We start from the raw sequence: 23209 nt of genomic DNA, 5'->3' as shown, positions 1-23209 counted from the left end.
CCATCAACATGGATAGAACAGCACAGCAACAGGCAATTTACCATGTCGGCACTGACTGTGATGTCATTCTAACTCATCTCATCTGCCAGCACATAGTCTGTATTTCTCTATTCCCTCCCTGTGTCGGGTCTGTTTAAATGCCTGCTAACATTGCTAATGTATCTGCTTCTACTGTCACTATTCCAGGCATCTACAATTCTTAAAAAATCTTCCCTTCCCACCTTCAATCTATGCTTTCTAGCATTTGACGTTTCTTCTCTGGGGAAAAATGGTTCTATGTACCCAACCCTATCCATGCCTTTCATCATTTTAATGCTTCTACTCCAAATACTCCCAACAAAAATCATTCTATGTTTGTCTGACCTCTCCTAATTGTTAATATACATCAATCCAGACAATATCCTGTAAATATTCTTCTGCGCCCTCGCCACATCCTTCCTTTAGTGAAGTTGTGCAACAAAGTCTGTTCCTCAATAAATTTATTTTGAGGATATATGGTGGATTCCAGTTAAATGGGACACATCGGAACCAGTACATTTTGGTCCAATTAAGTGACTGCCTGAATTAGCTGAAGTTTCATGGAAATATTTAAATACAGTGGCATGCAAAAGTTTGAGCATCCAGGTCAAAATTTCTGTTATTGTGAATAGTTAAGTGAGTAAAAGATGAACTGATCTCCAAAAGTCATAAAGTTAAAGATGAAACATTCTTTTCAACATTTTAAGCAAGATTAGTGTATTATTTTTGTTTTGTACAATTTTAGAGTGAAAAAAAGGAAAGGAGCACCATGCAAAAGTTTGGGCACCCCAAGAGATTTGAGCTATCAGATAACTTTTACCAAGGTCTCAGACCTTAATTAGCTTGTTAGGGCTATGGCTTGTTCACAGTCGTCGCTAGGAAAGGCCAGGTGATGCAAATTTCAAAGCTTTATAAATAAACTGACTCCTCAAACCTTGTCCTAACAATCAGCAGCCATGGGCTTCTCTAAGCAGCTGCATAGCACTCTGAGATTTAAAATAAATGATGCCCACAAAGCAGAAGGCTATAAAAAGATAGCAAAGCGTTTTCAGGTAGCCGTTTCCTCGGTTTGTAACGTAATTAAGAAATGGCAGTTAACAGGAACGGTGGAGGTCAAGTTGAGGTCTGGAAGACCAAGAAAACTTTCCGAGAGAACTGCTCGTAGGATTGCTAGAAAGGCAAACGAAAACCCCTGTTTGACTGCTAATGGCCTTCAGGAATATTTAGCAGACTTGGAGTGGTGGTGCACTGTTCTACTGTGCAGCAACACATGCACAAGTATGACCTTCATGGAAGAGTCATCAGAAGAAAACCTTTTCTGCATCCTCACCACAAAATTCAGCATCAGAGGTTTGCAAAGGAACATCTAAACAAGCCTGATGCATTTTGGAAACAAGTCCTGTGGACTAATGAAGTTAAAATAGAACTTTTTGGCTGCAATGAGCAAAGGTATATTTGGAGAAAAAAGGGTGCAGAATTTCATGAAACGAACACCTCTCCGACTGTTAAACACGGGGGTGGATCAATTACGCTTTGGGCTTGTGTTGCAGCCAGTGGCACGGGGAACATTGTAGGTATAGAAAGACATACTATTGTTTATCTGAATAACAAATTATGTATTGAAATGAAATACAAAACAAATTAGAACACCACCAATACTACTGGCTTTACTTCCGTCTGTTTCTGGTATTTTGAAGCCTGAATGCTTGAAACCACAGTGAGCAAAAGAGTTCTGAATTGTTTTATTGCTTATTTCTCGCCAACTATCTGTGACAGAAATCACTGATTTTTGAACAGTCATGTTATTTAAAAGCTATTCACTCTATGCACAGGCACAGTGTAGTGTCTAATGGCCACAGAAGCACGTACAACTGATGTTTGGCAACAGTCTCCTTTGTCAATTAAATGGCATTGTGTCCCAATTCAATGAAAGGAATCCTGGCTATTTTCTTGATTTGTTTTTGTTCTTTAAGATTTCTCCCAAATAAGTGGCTGTCCTTATTAACCAATGATCCAATTAGCTAGAATCCACTGTATTCTCAATTCTCACTGCGTCTTGTTAGGAAGTTCTTGCTGAGCAATGACTGTCCTGGCACAGAATTTTTGAATGAATCAGAAAATGGTACAACTGTAACTTCTCCACAACAATGTCACTAAACTACCTGCAAGCACTAAAACCTTGGGACACAGATTCCACTGGTGATACTTGTTGAATAACTGACCAACAGTGAGCTGTGATAAGTTGCAGAAGCCTCTTGTGGCATTGCTACTAGAGTTAGCCACAGGCCATCTCTTGAAATAAAGGGCGACTTACTTCCACTCTAGTTTTGTGGATACTTATGTGGCTAAAGAAGCCAGTATTATAACAGAAATCTCTCTCAGAAGTGGGCACTTGTTGGTTGATGGGCCGGTAGACGAGTATTTTGTGAGGTGATCCACACCTCCCATGGTTCCTTTAGAACCTGTCTGCCCCAAATGCATGATCTTGAGGTATAAAGTACCATTCTCCATTTTGAGCAGCAATGAACTGATCGTAGTAATTCATATTATCAGTTCTTCTCTTTTAAGTGACTCTTAGATAGGTACATGGAGCTTAGAAAAATAGAGGGCTATGCAGTAGGGAAATTCTAGGCAGCTTGTAGAGTAGGTTACATGGTGGGTTGAAGGGACTGTAGATTTTCTATGTTCTACGAATGAACTGAATGGCCTATTGTTGATGCTCTTTTGCTTCTGTGCTGCACCTTTGCTTTGTTGAGAACCAACGAGACTGGAAAGATTTCCATGTACTGCACCTGCTACTCAAAGATCAACCCTGCTTCTACACTTACTCCATATAATTATTCCCATCCTAATGTGTGCGAAGCTGGGTATGTCGTTGTTCAGTACTACTACTGTCAAGGATTGCTAAAGGTGTATGGGCACTTTTGGTAACATGGCCAACTTTGCTAGTACGGGCTGTCTTCAGGTTATGACAAGGTTACGTGGCTGAGAATTGTTCATAACACAATTTGTTCATAATTTGGAAATGAACAACAGTATTATGTTGGAGAAGATCACAGAAACGGCTGTGATTGGAGAACAAATAGGAGTGGAAGAGCAGTGACCATCCATGTTCACTGACTCAGAGTAAGTAAGTGAGTCTGCTCTCAGTTCCCAATTCTGTCCAGATTAATCCAGACCCTGGTTGTTATGGTCGAGAGTGGGGTTAGATGGTCATGGGGAGAGCAAGCATGTGGAAATTCCCCAATGCGTTCCCACCTGACAGAAGAATCCTGCAGCTCCACAGAAGTCAGCAAATCCATTTTGCTTGTCTCCCAAATGCTTGTTCATATGTACATAAGTTGGGTGTTTGTTCTGTTACCTGGAGATGACCTATGCAGAAAACAGGGACTGTATGAGGTGCCCCTCTTACAGTGTAAAATAACTGCTTTGTGATCTCATCACCTCTCATTCTGTCATGTGACATTCCTGTTTAAGATCAATTGGTCATCATTGGCATACTTGGACACCTCTCTGGAGCACACTATAGTGAAGATTTGCACCACAAAGAACAGAACATCCTGGAAAAAATCAGCAAATTAGACAGAGGAAGCATTTCAAGCCTTTCATCAGAGATGTGGAAAGAGTCTCCAGAATGAAGGAGTAGTAGCGAAGGAAAAGGGCAAAAGAAATTGTCAGTGTTAGGGCAAAAGAAATTGATGACTAAAGTGGAGTGGGAGCCATCTGAATAAGAATGATAAAGGCTAATGAATAACAAAAAAATATATAATGTGTCCCTTGTTACAAGGATTACCCCTTAATAATAAATAATCAGATAAGCACAATAATGTTGTCCCACTTTTCAAGAAAGGAGGGAGAGAGAAAACAGGGAATTATAGACCGGTAAGCCTGACATCAGTAGTGGGAAAGATGCTGGAGTCAATTATAAAAGAGGAAATTACCACACATTTGGATAGCAGTAGAAGGATCAGTCTGAGTCAGCATGGATTTATGAAGGGAAAATCATGCTTGACTAATCTTCGGGAGTTTTTTGAGGATGTAACTATGAAAATGGACAAGGGAGAGCCAGTGGATGTAGTGTACCTGGACTTCCAGGAAGCTTTTGATAAAGTCCCACATAGGAGATTAGTGGGCAAAATTAGGGCATATGGTATTGGGGGCAGAGTACTGACATGGATTGAAAATTGGCTGGCTGACAGGAAACAAAGAGTAGCGATTAATGGGTCCCTTTCAGAATGGCAGGCTATGACCAGTGGGGTACCGCAAGGTTCGGTGCTGGGACCGCAGCTGTTTACAATATACATTAATGATTTAGATGAAGGGATTAAAAGTCACATTAGCAAATTTGCCGATGACACAAAGCTGGGTGGCAGTGTGAAATGTCAGGAGGATGTTATGAGAATGCAAGGTGACTTGGACAGGTTGGGTGAGTGGGCAGATGAAGTTTAATGTGGATAAATGTGAGGTTATCCACTTCGGTGACAAGAACAGGAAAGCAGATTACTATCTAAATGGAGTCAAGTTAGGAAAAGGGGAAGTACAACGAGATCTAGGTGTTCTTGTACATCAGTCAATGAAAGCAAGCATGCAGGTACAGCAGGCAGTGAAGAAAGCTAATGGCATGCTGGCCTTTATAACAAGAGGAATTAGGTATAGGAGTAAAGAGGTCCTTCTGCAGCTGTGCAGGGCCCTGGTGAGACCCCACCTGGAGTATTGTGTGCAGTTTTGGTCTCCAAATTTGAGGAAGGACATACTTGCTATTGAGGGAGTGCAGCGTAGGTTCACAAGGTTAATTCCTGGAATGGCCGGACTGTCATATGTTGAAAGATTGGAGCGACTGGGCTTGTATACACTGGAATTTAGAAGGATGAGAGGGGATCTGATTGAAACATATAAGATTATTAAGGGATTGGACCCGCTGGTGGCAGGAAGCATGTTCCCGCTGATGGGTGAGTCCAGAACTAGAGGCCACAGTTTAAGAATAAGGGGTAGGCCATTTAGAACAGAGATGCAGAAAAACTTTTTCACCCAGAGAGTGGTGGATATGTGGAATGCTCTGCCCCAGAAGGCAGTGGAGGCCAAGTGTCTGGATGCTTTCAAGATAGAGCTCTTATAGATAGTGGGGTCAAGGGATATGGGGAGAGGGCAGGAATGGGGTACTGATTGTGTATGGTCAGCCATGATCACAGTGAATGGCGGTGCTGGCTAGAAGGGCTGAATGGCCTACTCCTGTACCTATTGTCTATTGAGAGGATCTATATTTACTGACAAGTACCTTTATTGGCTCAGTTCACAAGCAGTGAATTTACGCAACTGAATAGCTGTATATACACCCAGAAGGTTTCTCTAACCCTCCAAGAAAAGGTAATATCCGGGGAAAAAGCGTCATGCTGGCCAGGCGTTCCTTGTGGACCCGTTGTGATCTTCACGTGTCTGACATGGGGTCCTCCACATCCACAGTAGTTGGTCTCCAGAGAGTTGTCACTGGCTGTGCTCCCAAAATCCTTTATTCTTACTCCTTATCAGATCAATCTCTGGCAACATACACAAAATGCTGGAGGAACTCAGCCTGATGAAGGGTCTCGCCATAAAACATCGACTGTTTACTCTTTTCCATAGATGGTGCCTGGCCTGCTGAATTCCTCCAGCACTGAGTGTGTGTTACTCAGATTTCCAGCATCTGTGTCTTTTCTCATGTTTGTACAGATCAGTCTCTTGATATTTCAGTTTTGTTTGCTCAAGGTCATTTGACTGACCCGTGTCAAATCTCATTGGATGTAGCCCAAGGCTATAAGCAGTATTGTTTTATGCCTTTCAACTCTGTGCCTTAGGTGACTTCTTTTGTTCTATTCATTTCTGATTGGTTCAAACCAGTCAAACCGGTCACCCAGACACAGAACTTTGATGACAAGATTACCTCTGCAAACCTGTCATGTTATACAATAAAATGCTTCTTACCTGAGAATGCCTAAACCTGAATTATGTTCAGCAACAACACACACAAAATGCTGGTGGAACACAGCAGGCCAGGCAGCATCTATAAGGAGAAGCACTGTCGACGTTTCAGGCGGAGACCCTTCAACAGTGCTTCTCCTGATAGATGCTGCCTGGCCTGCTGTGTTCCACCAGCATTTTGTGTGTGTTGTTTGAATTTCCAGCATCTGCAGATTTCCTCTTGTTTGCTCTTTATGTTCAGCAGATCATTAGCAGAACCTCCTTGTTCACATTTTCAATTGCTCTGATTAAACTATCCCTGAGCAAGAATCAGTTTATCAAACAGTCGGTAAAATGGCAGCTGCAAGAACAGTCTCACAAAATCATCACATTCATTCTTGTTCACTGATTGTAGTTCTGTCCGGCCACTATCCTGAGGTTATCAGGAAAGGGAAAAATAAATCCCAAGTCTAGAAATGTGAGATAAAAAAGCTAATTATTCAATTGTTTTGAATTCTTTGAATCCAGAAGGCTGTAATATGACTATACAGTACCATGAAACTAGGTTCACCTAGGCACCTAATTTGTTTGCCATGATGGACACAAAGAAGTTTTCAGATGATACAGCAGTCTCTCTTTGTAGCATAGATATTAGTCTAGCGTCTAAACCATTGTCCAACATTCTGGTGATAATCTGCATGTCTGATTAATTTGAGCATGCAATCCCAGTGCCTGTTTCACAGACTGATGGCAGCATATGAAACAAGATTGAACTTCATGAGGCAATTTTAATCTGATTTATAGGGTAAGCTACTTTAGAAGTTGAGGGGTAAGCTAGAAAGCATCATATTGAATAATATCCTATTTTGACTATTGAAGAGTAAAATCTTGCAGGATAGGTACCGTAGATTCCGGATTATAAGCCGCTACTTTTTTCCCACATTTTGAACAGCTTTGAACTCTGCGGCCTATAATCCAGAGCGGCTAATACATGTTTTTTTTTCATGCAGCCTCGTAAACATTTTGCCTCGTAACAGTAGACCAATAAAATTGATGAGTAGTTCACAGAGGTCCAATGAAATTGTACGATAAATCAAGCGCACTTTCACAATTAAATTATTGTAAATCAGTCATTTGTACTCACCCTCATCAACATGGAAAATACTCGAAGAAAAGCAAGACCCGAGCGCGTCAGACCCGATTAGACCCGATCGCGTTACGCAAGCGCGTCAGACCCGATCGCGTTACGCAAGCGCGTCAGACCTGATCGCGTTACGCAAGCGCATCAGACCCGATTAGACCCGATCGCGTTACGCAAGCGCGTCAGACCCGATTAGACCCGATCGCGTTACGCAAGCGCGTCAGACCCGATTAGACCCGATCGCGTTACGCAAGCGCGTCAGACCCGAGCGAAAACGCTGCTTTTAAGTTAAAGTCGATCAATAACTTTTCCTGGTAGGCTGCAGTATATATATTTTTACCAGTCGCTAGGAGATATTGGAATGTTGTTCGTGCTGTTCAGTAAAAAAGTATATGCAACGTAATTTGTGTTACCGATACGTATGTATATTTAAAAGTAGCGGTGCGGCCTAAAATCCGGTGCGGCCTTTACAATTAAAAATTGATTTTATTTCTAAAATTAGAGCCTGCGGCTTTTAATCAGGTGCGCTCTGTAGTCCGGAATCTACGGTAATTCTTTCATGTTTGCAGAAGTTATTTAACTTTCCATATAATTCTGCTATCTTCACATCAATTTACTGGATTTGAGAAACAAACTAAAGAAAGATGCAGTTTCAAGTTCCTTTCATGAGATCCTCAAGTACTTTAGGTCAATAAGGTAGTTATTGAGTATTGTTGCTCACTTAATGTAGAAAGTGAACTTCAAATTCCTGGAAGCCTCCAGCCTTGTTTGATACTATATAGCATGTAAATGAAACTTTATTTTATGCCGAAAAGTATACTTCTAATATTTTTCAAAGGGGAGCAAAGCTAATTTGCTTTTGGTCTGCGGAACTGAACAAACATAGAACATAGAAATCTACAGCACATTACAGACCCTTCAGCCCACAATATTGTGCCAACCATGTGACCTACTCTAGAAACTGCCTAGAATTTCTCTAGCACATAGCCCTCTATTTTTCTAAGCTCCATGTACCTATCTAAAAGGCTGTTTTTCTATCAGTGGGGAGACAAAAATATAAAGCAAACTGCTTGTCTGTTAAATCAAATCCATAGTATGTCAGCCCTCTGGCTAATGGATGCCATCCTGATGACTGAGAATTGTTCTCTTTTTGTTAGTTTTGTCCCTCACATTGGAAACAAGCAGTCAGGACAGATACAATGCTCTCTATTTGAAACCACATAATTTATTTCCTTCATTTATAGATGCAACAACTGCGTGATATGGAAGAAGTATGTTATGAGAAGGTACTGGAAAAACTGAAGGAAGGCCACCAGGTAAAGTTTTTTTTTTCTGGTAATTTTTCTTTGTGTTTGTGTACTTAAGATGACGATTTATTACTTTATAAGTATTGAGATCATTTTTGAATTTTTTCCAGGTTTTTTTTAGAAAATTAGCAATATTGACACGTTTATAAAATAACTTGTTTGTCTTACAGCAGAATTTATACATTGCCAAAGCAGAGAGAAAAACAAATTATCATTTATTGCAATGGACTACTGCATTCTCGTTTGACCAATATTTTTATGCACACATTTAGAATATGGTAAATATAACGATGCAGAAAGTTAAAGATCAATGATACATTCCTATCTGGAGAGTAGTTAAATCTAAATTAGTCCAAATTGATTTGTATTGAAACTACCTTTATATATAATACTGAGATAAATATGAGCATTTATGCTAAGTTTGTTTAGAGGTTCCATCTGTTTGAACTGTCTCAGTTCATGCTGAGAAGGCAGATCATTCCTATTCATGCTGTAGGTGTCTGTTTCATGCTCAGAGTTTCATTTTAGTGAGAACTAATTACAGACCAGAAATTGTGTAAAGAGTAATGTGGAAACAAAAATCTTGATTGATTTTTCTGTGTATGGGTGATAAAAGTTTACTTTTTTAAGCATTTCAGTTGCATTACAGTATTAAAAATATAGATTAGGAAATAATCTGCTGATATGCAATTCACTATGTTAAAAATGAATGACAGATTATCAGTAGGGATTATTCTTCCCCAGGCAATCACTGGTTCTTAACAAATGATTCCATATTTTAAAGTTTTATGTACTTCAAACTTGTGTCTCCAACTTAATTTTCATAGCAATAAAAATGCCATTCAGTTAGAAGTGAATTTAATGTGGTGTAGAGCAAAGTTATAACTTTCACCCTTATTGGCGCATGCAAAATTTGACACCTGACTTTTAATTAGGATCTTTATTTATGCTATATCTGTGCTTCCAGAAATGCTCGTTTCTAGACTTACAGCATGATTTGCAACCTTTTTCATCTAAAACAATTGCTAGCTTTTACTAATGTTATTAGTAAATAATAATATATTAATAAAATATATATAGCATACCTTTTTAAAAAATGTGTTAATATAAGAACATTACAATACCTATTGTCAACACTGCTGTCAAAGGCTACACTGCCAGCTCATTTGTATGGACCCTACAGGTAGCAGTGGTGCTAGAGCACCTGTATAAGGATATGATTGCCCAGAAGGTATTCAACAACTGTTTTATTAACTTGCACTAGCATATATATTAAAAATACTTCTCATTCCAGTACTGTGTTATGGGTGATTTATGGAATACTGGTAACTGATAATTACTTCAGCGTACAGTAATCAGCCAGGCTGTTCAATAATTTATCACAAACTCAGGGTATTCTAAAATGCTCTACAGCATGTTGAAAACCCTGGTAATGTAGGTACTGCTCTGATATAGTTAAATTAGAAGCAAATGTACACTATATGCATTAGTTTCACACAAATTATAATGAAGCAGGTAACATCAACAATTAGTTGATTATTATTGAACATCGTCTTGATTCTTCAAATCCCTTGTGATCTTTTAAGTTTACTTGTGAAGGTATATCATATAATCCATTTGGTTTGAAGGTGGAAGAGAACACTCCTACCATGGTGAAGAATTATAGGACTTTTATGAAAGGCAGAATCTTTGACATGTAGTAATTCTTTAGTATGATGTTACAATAGACTATATGCTCAAGTCTTTGGAATGCAGTTTCAATCTGTGATCATCTCATTTGGAGAGAAGATTCAGCAAAAGGTGTATTGATTTTTGTGGATCACAATCTTAGATAGGTCCTTTAAGTGGGCAAAGAGTATAGAAGCAGGAGAATGAATAATTGAGTCCAAACTTTTTTACATTATTTTGTTGAATTAATGAACAATGTTAATAGTTGAAATCTAGGAACTATGACTCCTGCTCTGTGATCCCCAAATGGAATCATATGAAAGGACAAGCAGTGCACAAAAAACATGCACTTGAAAATTTGAGTAAAATTATACTTTTGCTGCAGATAATTATTTTGTGACTGGGACATGATTTGAATTAGAGGATGAAGTTCATTTCCTTCTCTCTAGTATCTTGCAACATTTTTGTATTCCTAACTTTTGGAAAAGGGTGTACATTGCTTCCATGCATTTAAAGGTAATAATTCTAGATGAAGCTCAAATTTTAATAATTACTTAATATTACTTATTAATTATTAGGAGTCACTGCAATGTTTTGAGTTGAAAGTCTCCTTAAATCCATCCCCACTCTTTTCCTGTCCTTGCTCCTATGAAAAGTTCCCTAAGATCTATCACTTCAGTTAATATTATGAGGATTGATAATTGACTGGAAGATTGGGAAAACTTCAGAAGTCAGTAAAATGAGATGAAAATAAGCAAGCAAGAAATGCAATACTATTTACCAGGCTCATCTATATGTATGAAATTGTGGAGACAATAGCTTGGGTAAATGTTGACTGGGGATTCAATAATTGGGAATAAGGAGAAGGCAAAGTATCTGGGAAGAAGGCACTAAAATAATCTTACCCTTTAGAGAAAATGTAGTGAGGTTGTGAATTAGAGTTTGTGGATGACACAAAAGGTGATGCTGTGAAGCAAAGAAGGTTACCTAAGACTAGAAGAGGACATGGAGCAGAAGATTTTACAGCATATGAAATGATGCATTTTGTGAAGTCAAGCATTTATTGCACAGTAACAAAACACACAAAATGCTGGAAGAACTCAGCAGATCAGGCAGCATCTAAGGAAATGAATAAACAGTTGGCATTTTGTCTGGGACCCTTCTTCAGGAATGATAAGGAACGGGGAAAACGCCAGAAAAAAAGGTGGAGGAAGGGGAAAGAGGTGAGCGGAAGGTGATAGGGAAAGCCAGGTGGGTGGGAAAGGAAAAAGGCTGGAGAAGAAGGGATCTGAGAGGAGAGGAGAGTGGAGCATAGGAGAAAGGAAAAGAGGAGGAGGGGACCCGGGGGAAGTGATAGGCAAGTGAAAAGAGGTTAAAGGCCAGAGAGGGGAATAGACGAAGATAGGAGGGATAGAGGAAGAGGAACCTTATGCTATAAGTTCTGAACGTAGTTGGTAGATAGTTTGCTGAAGAAGTAGTTCAGCTGAACATAGAATATATGAATTGGCATGATGTGTTGCAACTTCAGTAAACATTGGTTAAGCCACACTTGGAATACTGTGTGCACTTCTGGTTGTCACACTTTTGGAAAGATATGGTTTTGCAAGAGAGTGCAAAGGAGATTCGCCAGAATGTTGCCAGGATTAGAAGACTTTAATATGGGGAGAAACTGGATAGGCAGTGTTGGTTGGAGCGAAGGTGGCTGAGGAATGACCTGATAGAGGTATGTATGGGGCATAGATAAAGGGGATGGTCAGAATCATTTTCCCATGGTAAGGGTATGAAAAGCAAACTATTTGGGTAGGTTTAAGATATAAATATTTCCAAAAGGCATTTTATTAGATGTCGCAAGGTAAAACACTCATGGTTTTTGGGGTTGGATGGGAGGGAGGCAGAATTACCGGTAATACAGATGTGCATTTTGCTAACGGAAAACGATGAATCAGGATGAACAGGTCATATTCAGTTTGGCATTCTGTAACAAATGGTGTATCGCAGAGATCAATTTTACAGCATCAACTAGTTAGAAATAACATTATTGACTTAATCGTAGGTTAGGCCCATTCATATGGTTTAAAGTAATGGCACGATTTTGCTGAAGTACATACATGACAGGCGCTGAGATGTTTCCACATGGGGAGAATTTGGAACCTGGGGCATAATTTCAGAAAAAAGAAGTTGCCCATTTAAATCAGATACAGGTGAATCTCTTTTCTCAATAGGACTCTGAATCTTTGGCATGCTTTTTCTCAAGGAGCTGTGGAGCTCCTGCAGAATTTTGTATATATTAGTGATAAATACAAAATGGAAACAGATTTTTGGTGTGTAGAATAGTCAATGTTTATAGGAACAGCCAGAAAAGAGGTGGGAAAGAAAGCAAAAATCAGATGAGCCATGAGCTGTGCTGGTTTCCAGACACTGCTCATCGCTAGTGGAGTTTGTGGCAGTTCGATGCAGACCATTTTATTTGCCACAGGAATTCACCTCTGTCCTTATACTTGGTGTTTACATTCCCCCCAGCGCTAATGCTAAGGAGACGCTCTGTGAACTGTATGGGGCTATTAGCGAACTGCAGAACGCACATCCTGATGACTGTTTACTGTCGCCGGTGATTTTAACCACGCGAACCTTAAGTCAGTGCTCCCCAAATTCCATCAGTATGTGGACTTTGCAACGAGAGGGGAGAACACGTTGGACCTTGCTTATACAAACATCCCCGACGCATACCGGGCAGAGCCCCACCCCCACCTTGGTTACTCAGACCACATCTCTGTTATGCTAATCCCAGCATACAGACCTCTCATCGGGCGCTCCAGACCAGTTCAGAAGCAGGTGAAAATCTGGCCAGCAGGAGCCATCTCTGCTCTTCAAGACTGCTTTGAGCACACTGACTGGAACAAGTTCAGGGAGGCTGCAACCGATGGCGACCCTACCAACTTAGAGGAGTACACAGCATCAGTGACCAGCTACATCAGCAAGTGCATTGATGATGTTACTCTGTCCAAGACCATCACTATACACGCTAACCAGAAGCCATGGATGACCATGGAGGTGCGTGTGCTGCTGATGACCCGCGACTCTGCCTTCAGAGCAGGCGACAAGGCAGCTCTAACAACAGTGAGGGCCAAACTGTCCCGAGCCATCAGAGGGGCAAAGTGTGCACACGCCCAGCTAATCCACAGCCACTTCCAGGACAGCGGCGACATGCGGCGCGTATGGAAGGGCATCCAGGACATCACCAATTACAGGACAACATCACCTGACTGTGCAGGTGATGCCTCCCTCCCAGATGCGCTGAATAACTTCTATGCCTGGTTTGAGGCGGAAAATGACGTGGCAGCGAGGAAGTTCACCCCTCCTACAAATGACCAGGTGCTGTGTCTCACCGTGGCCAATATGAGAAGAACCCTGTGCAGGGTCCACCCACGGAAGGCTGCTGGACCAGACAACATCTCTGGTAGAGTGCTCAGAGGATGTGCAGACCAGCTAGCAGATGTTCTCACTGACATCTTCAACATCTCCCTGAGCAGCGCCACTGATCCAATGTGCTTCAAGGCCATCGTCCCCATACCGAAGTCTTCCATGTCCTGCCTAAATGACAACCGTCCCATTGCACTTACATCCATCATCATGAAGTGTTTCGAGAGGTTCGTCATGAGGCATATCAAGACCCTGCTGCCTTCCCTCACTGGACCCCCTGCAGTTTGCGTAGCGTCCCAACCGCTCAACAGATGACGCCATTGCCACCACCCTCCACCTGGCCCTAACCCACCTGGACAAAAAAGACACATATGTTTGGATGCTGTTCATAGACTTCAGTTCAGCATTCAACACAATCATCCCTCAGAAACTGATTGGAAAGCTGAGCCTACTGGGCCTGAACTGGATCTGCAACTGGATCCTAGACTTCCTGACTGGAAGACCTCAGTCAGTCCGGATCGGGAGCAGCATCTCCAACACCATCACACTGAGCACAGGGGCCCCCAGGGCTGTGTGCTCAGTCCACTGCTGTTCACTCTGCTGACCCACGACTGTGCTGCAACACACAGCTCGAACCACATCATCAAGTTCGCCGATGACATGACCGTGGTGGGTCTCATCAGCAAGAACGATGAGTCAGCTTACAGAGAGGAGGTGCAACAGCTAACGGACTGGTGCAGAGCCAACAACCTGTCTCTTAATGTAAACAAAACAAAAGAGATGGTTGTTGACTTGAGGGCATGGAGCGACCACTCCCTGCTGAACATCGACGGCTCCATAGCAAAGAAAGCCCGGCAGCGTCTCTACTTTCTGCGAAGGCTGAGGAAAGTCCATCTCCACCCCCCCCATTCTCATCACATTCTACAGGGGTTGTACTGAGAGCATCCTGAGCAGCTGCATCACTGCCTGGTTCAGAAATTGCACCATCCCGGATCGCGAGACTCTGCAGCGGATAGTGAGTTCAGCTGAGAAGATCATCGGGGTCTCTCTTCCCACCATCACAGACATTTACACTACACGCTGTATCCGCAAAAGAAACAGCATTATGAAGAACCCCATGCACCCCTCATACAATCTCTTCTCCCTCCTGCCGTCTGGGAAAAGGCTCCGAAGCATTTGGGCTCTCACGACCAGACCATATAACAGTTTCTTCCCCCAAGCTAACAGACTCCTCAATACCCAGAGCCTGGACTGACACCTTGCCCTATTGATAGATAGATACTTTATTCATCCCCATGGGGAAATTCAACATTTTTTCCAATGTCCCATACACTTGTTGTAGCAAAACTAATTACATACAATACTTAACTCAGTAAAAATATGATATGCATCTAAATCACTCTCTCAAAAAGCATTAATAATAGCTTTTAAAAAGTTCTTAAGTAGTTTACTTAAATACATTAATACAATCAACCCCGGCACTTTAACATATCTTACTCCTGGCGGTTGAATTGTAAAGCCTAATGGCATTGGGGAGTATTGACCTCTTCATCCTGTCTGAGGAGCATTGCATCGATAGCAACCTGTCGCTGAAACTGCTTCTCTGTCTCTGGATGGTGCTATGTAGAGGATGTTCAGGGTTTTTCATAATTGACCGTAGCCTACTCAGCGCCCTTCGCTCAGCTACCGATGTTATACTCCCAGTACTTTGCCCACGACAGAGCCCGCCTTCCTTACCAGCTTAATTGTCCTGTTTATTATTTATTGTAATGCCTGCACTGTTTTTGTGCACTTTACGCAGTCCTGTGTAGGTCTGTAGTCTAGTGTAGCTTTCTCTGTGTTGTTTTACGTAGTTCAGTCTGGGTTTGATACTGTTGTCATGTAACACCATGGTCCTGAAAAACATTGTACTATGTACTGTACGAGCAGTTATGGTCGAAGTGACAATAAAAGTGACTTGACTTTACTTGACTTGATATTAGTGAATGGCTTGAAGAGTTGTAGGGAACTTTCCAGCTCCTGTTGTATTTTGTTCTTTAGTTTTTGGTTCTCTGCCCCAACTGTGCATGTGGCTGAATAATGTTCTTATTCAGTGCTTTAGGATTATTTCACTCCTTCACCAGTGTGGTATAAATAGGTTATTATTATTTTTGAAATTAAAGCTTGTACATTTTCTGCATTTGGTCAGCAGTCAACAAAGGATTATTTTTATATACTAAAACATTTGTTCATTTGGTAGCCAAACAAGTTTAAGGTCAGAAATCATAACCTGTTTATAAATCTTCATTTTATTTGGGCATACAGATGTACTTGTTTTTCATCTTAATTTCTGCTTTAATTGCTTGATGTATTCTCTGCGCTCTGCAATATGATTTTGAAGTACAATGACATTTAACTAAAATATCTTTGTTTTATTGTCCTTGTTTCGTATTTATATTTAGTGTACATTAAGTGGCACTTTGAATGACTTCAACTGCTTTACAATTTATTTTATTTTATAGAACTGTTTTGCAGTATATTTATAAATGTCATTTTAGTAAATGCATTATGATATGAAACCTGTGTTTTAATTTTATGGAGAATACCGATTCTCCATAAAATTGAGACAGATGAGGCTTTCTCGCGCTAAAATAGTACTAACACTGAGCTTTGAGTAGTTGGAAGGGTGTAGACATTTGGAATGATAGATGGATATTGTCTCTTTCTTGTTGATTTTTCAAGTCATACTGTGAAAAATTTTCACCTCTGTTTGGCTTTTGGGAAATTAAAACGACTATTCAGTCATTAATTTTGATCTGTCTGCTCGAACTAATGAGACAGCTTGTTTGAGCCTTCAGTTTGAATTAACAGTTGGATGTACAATTTTGTCATCTATGTGTTGCCCTCATCCTCCTGAGTTGCTTGTTGAATGTGGATGTAGGTAATCATGACAATAATATATGGCGATGACCTACAATGTCTTTATTTTCAAGTTCTCTTGTGGTGCTCCGGTTCAAACAATTGGTGAAATTGCCAAGCAGAAGTGCTGAGAGTAGCTCTGTTATATCATACAAATAATGCTGTTTGGATATCATTTTAGAGCTTTTGTTTCTTCTGTTACATTAGGCAGCTAACCTAATCTGAACATAATTTTGAAAGAGGGATTTCAAAACTTGTAACCACAAAGCATGCATAATCAATAATCAATATTTACTTTTGAAGTTCTCATCTTGTCATGGATTCTTTTTGTGTCAGTTTTTTACAGCAAAATATTCTAAAATAGTAATTGACATTTATATATAGCCAATTTAAAAGCAATACTGTTGCTAAGTGTGCCATTAATAAATGCACACAAAATACCAACTGTTTACTTTCTTAATAAAATTCTCTGTTTTTTTGCCATTCAATAAGTCTTAACATTGCTTTCCTGCTTTCTCTTCATGGCCCTTGATTTGTTTCTTTTTTAAATGTCTGTCAGTTAGCATCAAGATTCTGCAAGTGTAGGTCCAATGTACACAATCTTTCTTGATGTGTCACTTTTTTTGACAGCTGGAACCTAATAATTCTACTCTGCATTGCTTCCACTGAAGTATGTTGTTCCTTAAATATCAAGATGAAATTTGTGTACTCTTGGTTTGGTCTTGCCACCGCTCTGTAAATTAAGAAGACAATTAGTCTTTCTAAAGACATGCTGTGTTAACCCTTTGTGTTTGATACATATGACCTCCAAATCTCATTATACTCCAATATTTTATATCTTTACTGCTTTTATCTAAAAATTGTTTTATCATTTTGTTTTACAAATTTGATATTCTTACATTTTACTACTTCATATATTTCTTTCTGTTAACGTTTCAATCTCTGTCAGTCTATCTATCTTCTGTGTATCATCACAAATATGACTACAACACACTTTCTCTTTTCAGCCAAATCATTGAAAAAGATTATCTAGTTGAAACACCAGCACAGATCCTTGTGCATCTCACTAGCTACTGATTCACAAGGAATCCTGTAAATGCCAGCAGACCTAAGTCCCAGGTCATCTTTGACCTACACAAGCTATGACTTGAGCTTTCTTACGGGTTTGTGGATGGTATTAATCCAGTATTTCTTCAGGATTCTGTCGATCCTTCCAGAAACCATACAAATAGTCCCTGTGAATGCCGAGCAGCATATATCGGCCAGGTGGGACACATGGTGGAAATGCACATCAAGGAACATAGGAGTTGTATCCATTTGGGTTACCCGGAAATATCAGCAATAGTAGAATATTGCATTTGCATGGTCATATGATTGACTTTGACAGCATTAGACTACTGTGCCACACCAATGGCTTTTGGGACCACCTGGTAAAGGAAGCCATTGAAATAAAGCTAGAGGGAAAGAATTTTAAGGAAGACAGAAGTCTCACTGTAAGTAACAACTGGAATTTGATCGTAAACAAGGTGAGAGAGCGGAAGTTTGATTGGATGACAATTGACCAATCTGGAGGGTGGACTACAGGGATTTAAATACCATTGGACTAAACTTACTGAGATATCATCCATGAAGGGGCTTGCAGAGTTTGTCAACAAAACATCGGTTATAATTGATACCTCTACCTGGCTGGAAGCCTGAGAAGAGTTTATTTGTCATATACGCTGGGAAAGCACTAGATCCTATTTCATTACGGGTATAATTTCTGGAATACAACCAACCTCATGTTCTAGTGAAGAACAGGAGGAAAGGCCAAATGTGTGGCCAAAGATTGAGTGCATGAAAGAGGGCGATGAGGATCTCTTCTGGGGCAGAGGTGCCTTGTCCAAGAGGGATAGGTTGCAGCTGAACTGGAGGAGCTCAGTATTCTAGCAGGGAGCTACTCAGATGAATCTCAATTTGTTTGGCAGGGATGTGCAACCCAAAGTAGTAGAGTAACAGATAGATACTTTATTGCTCTCAAAGGAAATTACAGTATCACTGTAGCATTACAAGTGCACAGATATACAAATATTAGAAGAGAAGTAAGAAAGAATAACAAATAATTTACTGCAAACAGATTGGGTTATCACTTCCCTGGTATAGGTTGACTCATGATAGGGCCTAATGACCGAGGGTAAGAATGACCTGATATAGTGCTCTTTGGGGCAGAACAGTCAACTTAGTCTATTACTAAAAGTGCTTCTCTGTTCAGCCAAGGTGACATGTGAGGGTGAGAAACATTGTCCAGAATTGCCAGGATTTTCCATCAGTTCCTTGTTCAGCCATGGCCTCCAGTGTTTCTAGTTTGACTCCTATAACAGAGCCAGCTGAAAATTTCTAATCAGCTGAAAAAAAAATAGCTCTTAAAGTGAGTAGACAGAGAATGAGGAAGGCCTGAAAGGATAAACTGATTTTTTTTTTAATGTAGGAAACCTACAGGTAAGGCAGATGAACTCAGGACATCCCAGTATGTGGGATTGTGATATTGTAGCTGTTACAGAAACACGATTGAGGGATGGGCAGGATTGGCAGCTCCATGTTCCAGAGTACAGATTCAACAGGTATGTACACACACACGTGCACGTGCACACACACATCGTATCTCACCCTTCGCTCCAACTTATGCACCTCTGCCATATATCCTTGCCTCTTGCACACAAGAGGCATTTTCAGAAGGCATTGGATAAGGTCCCACATAGGAGATTGGTGGGTACAATCAAAGCTCAGGGCATCGGGGGGAAGACATTGACATGGATAGAAAACTGGTTGGCAGATAGAAAGCAAAGGGTAGCGGTGAATGGGTGTTTCTCGGAATGGCAGGTGGTGATTAGTGGGGTGCCACAGGGCTCGGTATTGGGACCACAGCTGTTTACAATTTACATCAACGATGTGGATGAAGGCGTTGAAAATAACATCAGCAAATTTGCTGATGATACTAAGCTGGGTTGCAGTGTGACATGTGATGAGGATGTTGGGAGAATTCAAGGTGACTTGGATAGGCTGGGTGAGTGGGCAGATACTTGGCAGATGATGTTTAATGTGAATAAGTGTGAGGTTATCCACTTTGGGAGTAAGAACAGGAAGGCAGATTATTATCTGAACGGTGTAGAGTTAGGTAAGGGAGAAATACAAAGAGATCTAGGAGTCCTTGTTCATCAGTCACTGAAGGTGAATGAGCAAGTGCAGCAGGCAGTGAAGAAGGCTAATGGAATGTTGGCCTTTATTACAAAGGGAATTGAGTACAAGAGCAAGGAAATCCTCTTGCATTTGTACAGAGCCCTGGTGAGACCACACCTGGAGTATTGTGTACAGTTTTGGTCTCCAGGGTTAAGGAAGGACATCCTGACTATAGAGGAAGTGCAGCGTAGGTTCACGAGGTTAATTCCTGGGATGTCTGGACTGTCTTACGCAGAGAGGTTAGAGAGACTGGGCTTGTACACGCTGGAATTAAGGAGATTGAGAGGGGATCTGATTGAAACATATAAGATTATTAAGGGATTGGACAAGATAGAGGCAGGAAATATGTTCCAGATGCTGGGGGAGTCCAGTACCAGAGGGCATGGTTTGAGAATAAGGAGTAGGTCATTTAGGACAGAGTTAAGGAAAAACTTGTCCCAGAGAGTTGTGGGGGTCTGGAATGCACTGCCTCATAAGGTAGTGGAGGCCAATTCTCTGGATGCTTTCAAGAAGGAGCTAGATAGGTATCTTATGGATAGGGGAATCAAGGGATATGGGGACAAGGCAGGAACCGGGTATTGCTAGTAGTTGATCAGCCATGAAATCAAAATGGCGGTGCAGGCTCGAAGGGCCGAATGGTATACTTCTGCACCTATTGTCTATTATCCCTTGCTCGTAGGAACCTCCTCCACCTTGGAGCTTGTTTTTCTTTTTAAACTACATCACCCATCATTCCCTTTCATTGGCATAGAGTTAACTTGTGTCTGGGCATCTGAGAATCTTGTCTGTGCCAATGGTGCTGTGTAAAAAGCTTTCATTATATGTAGAAAGAAATCAAATTCGGCATTTGAAAATGCTGCCTGTAGACTTTGAATTATTGTTTGAAGTGGAGCAATTTATTTGTCACTATGCTAGAGGCAGGATTGAACTTAAAAATGATGAGAACAAATTTAATAACTCAACTTGTAAGTCTGAATCAACTTCTGCTTTCTAAATTACTTTTGCTACTTGCATAACGTTATGTGAAGAATTTGGTTAGTGAGAAATGACAATACTGAAAAATTGCTTGACGAGTCCATTTATCCAAACAAAAGTGGAGTTCTGCATTAATATATTCCAGCTGTTTTCTGGTTAATATGTTGAATAGTAAAATGTGCTGAACCATTGAGTAGAACCATATATTCTTTGTTATAAATTAGTTCCCTGCTTTGCTGCTTGTAACTTCTAATCTAAGATAATCACTTTGTCAAAGATGTAAATAGAAATGAGCTTGTTATTTTTACTGAAGTAAAATATGGATACAGAAAAAAGTTAACAAATTTATGTCTTATACCAACTTAAAGCCAAAAGGATTCTGTAATTCCGTATCAGTTAAGGGTGATTGAAGAATTTAGTAGGTGCAAGCAATTGGCTTACAACTCCACTTCACATTAAACTGAATTGTCAAATCCAAACCAGAAGAAAGCAGGAGGTGCCAAAAATATGTAAAAAATATGTTTAACATCAAGGGAACAGAAAACTGCAGATTCAGCAGCAGCCGTGAGTGGCAGGTCCTTTGCTCCCCCGGTCCTAAATTCCACCAGCACTGAGCCAGGTTAAATGGGACAAGTATGGGTGGTGCTGACTGGAAAAGGGGGGTGGGGAGTCAGGGTGAATCTTACTAAGAAATACTTAAGCCAAATACAAAGTGACACACTCAGCACAGTATCAACGGCAATGACTTAAAATGGCAGACAGCGTTGTGATCTGACTTAAAATGGCTGACAGCGTTTTCCTCCCTCTGTTTATAAGTACAAGTTGTTCATAAGTCAGACGTTCATAACTCGGGGACTGCCTGTATGTATAGTAATATCATGTATCTGCTCAGTTAAAATCAGTCAATGTAACAATTTCTGTAGTGGAGGAAAAGTGCTTAAGATTTCAGTTTTTAAATTCCTAACACCTGTGCATATCAACTAGACCTAATATGATGGGTCTAGTGATGTTTAAAGCACTAATAAATGCTTTTAAAACTGATATTAATTTAGGTCCAGCCGCAACATTGATAAGTGATGTGACAGCTATTCTGCAAAACCTTTCAATTTTAACCTGGAAAATTTAGAATAGATGAGTATTCTGGTACTCCCAACTTAGTTTATTGTACAAATAGTGAGAGGAAAAACTGGTAAATTTAGTTTATTATCAAAGCCACTAATGAGAGAAATGCCTTGAGCTGTAAGTAATGATAATGAAAATGTTTTGAGGAATTATTGAGTCACAAGGAAGCTGGTTGTTGCAGAAAAATAAGATAATTATCTGAGGAATGTGCCCAGGAGGAAGGGGAATGTGGTTGTACACACTACTGTGATTAAGGATTGTGTCAAATGGTACTAATCTGCCGTTTTGTATTGTGTTATGGTTGCTGCTGTACGGCCTTCAAATCTGCTCAAGCAACCAGGTAAAGATTAGCAGAACTCATTAAAATATGTAGATTTGATTTTTCTTTCATGATAAAACTCTGTTGATGTATTCCTGGTAGTAACCTTTATCATGAATGTACTTTTAATTCTTCAACTTATTTGCCAACATCTTCAGAAGAGCCTCTTTTATTGCAAGGCATTCAATATAGGAATTAAATATCTTATTCAACTTCTTCAACCAAGGTTTTAATAACCAGTCCATTAAGTGTGTTAATTATTTAAGTATTTAATAATTATAAATCTATTTTGATACTTCATAATAATGTCTTGCTTTCATAGTGACGTCTTGCAATCTTTAGTATGTGTGCATTGAAACTCCGTTATAATCTTACAGTGTTCATTACCTGATTAATTTAAAAAATCCAAAATATTTCCAATTTACTGAATGCAAGATATCTGCAGTGTTGCAGGGTGTTACCTGGTTATAAGGCAATGTGTCCAGTTCATCATGGCCAGATCTCAAATGACTCATAAGCATACTAAAAGATAATCAACATAGCGTGGTCAGCTACACAAAATTTATCACAATATCTTGCTTTGGCATATTGTTAGTAGAAAAATAAGCACAGAGTGAAACCTGAAATGGGTTATCCACAGGAGATGGATATGATCATTGCATTTTAATGATTTATGTGTTAAAATCCAAGTTTCTGGACCTTCAACTGTTTACTATTTACAAAGCACTCCTTTCTGTTGTTTAACGGTCCAAAGTAAATGACCTTGCATTTCACACTGTTGAAATTTATTTGCCTCAGTTTTGCCCATTTGATTTGTTATTTCTTGTCCAATTGAATATGTCTGCTTACTGTTTGCAATGATAATCACCTTGGTGTCTTCAACAAATTTGGATATACTGTTTTCTATTAACACTACCTTGAGTCACCTATAATAATGTAGAGTAGCGCTGTCCCAAATGTGAATTGTCCCAAGGCCTTATTTATCATTATCTGAGTAATTGGATATCACAAATTATCATATTTGTTCTGCCAGTTGCTGAACCTAATCTGTAAATAGCCTTCTATTTGATATGCTTCAACTTTAGCTTATTGTATCTTATGAGTATTTTTATGTTTTGTTCATTTAAACACAATTCTTTTTCCAAGGCACAGAACTTGAGATTTTAGCATGTCTACTAATTGAAAATCTAT

At 40.0% G+C, this 23209-nt stretch overlaps 1 protein-coding gene across 2 annotated transcripts in view; it reads left to right on the top strand.

The window, feature by feature from the left end:
- The window catches only part of ascc3 (activating signal cointegrator 1 complex subunit 3), a 360447-nt gene that overhangs the window by 110517 nt on the left and 226721 nt on the right, over positions 1-23209 (top strand). For both annotated transcript variants that reach the window (XM_073056467.1, XM_073056468.1), the window contains exon 13: positions 8338-8409. In XM_073056467.1, the coding sequence (XP_072912568.1) occupies positions 8338-8409 (72 nt within the window). The remainder of the gene's footprint in view (positions 1-8337; positions 8410-23209) is intronic.

Source organism: Hemitrygon akajei, chromosome 9 (genome assembly GCF_048418815.1).
Source record: "Hemitrygon akajei chromosome 9, sHemAka1.3, whole genome shotgun sequence".
Classification (NCBI taxonomy): Eukaryota; Metazoa; Chordata; class Chondrichthyes; order Myliobatiformes; family Dasyatidae; genus Hemitrygon; species Hemitrygon akajei.
Note: the sequence above shows the minus strand (reverse complement) of the source record. Positions and strands in the feature narration are given on the sequence as shown.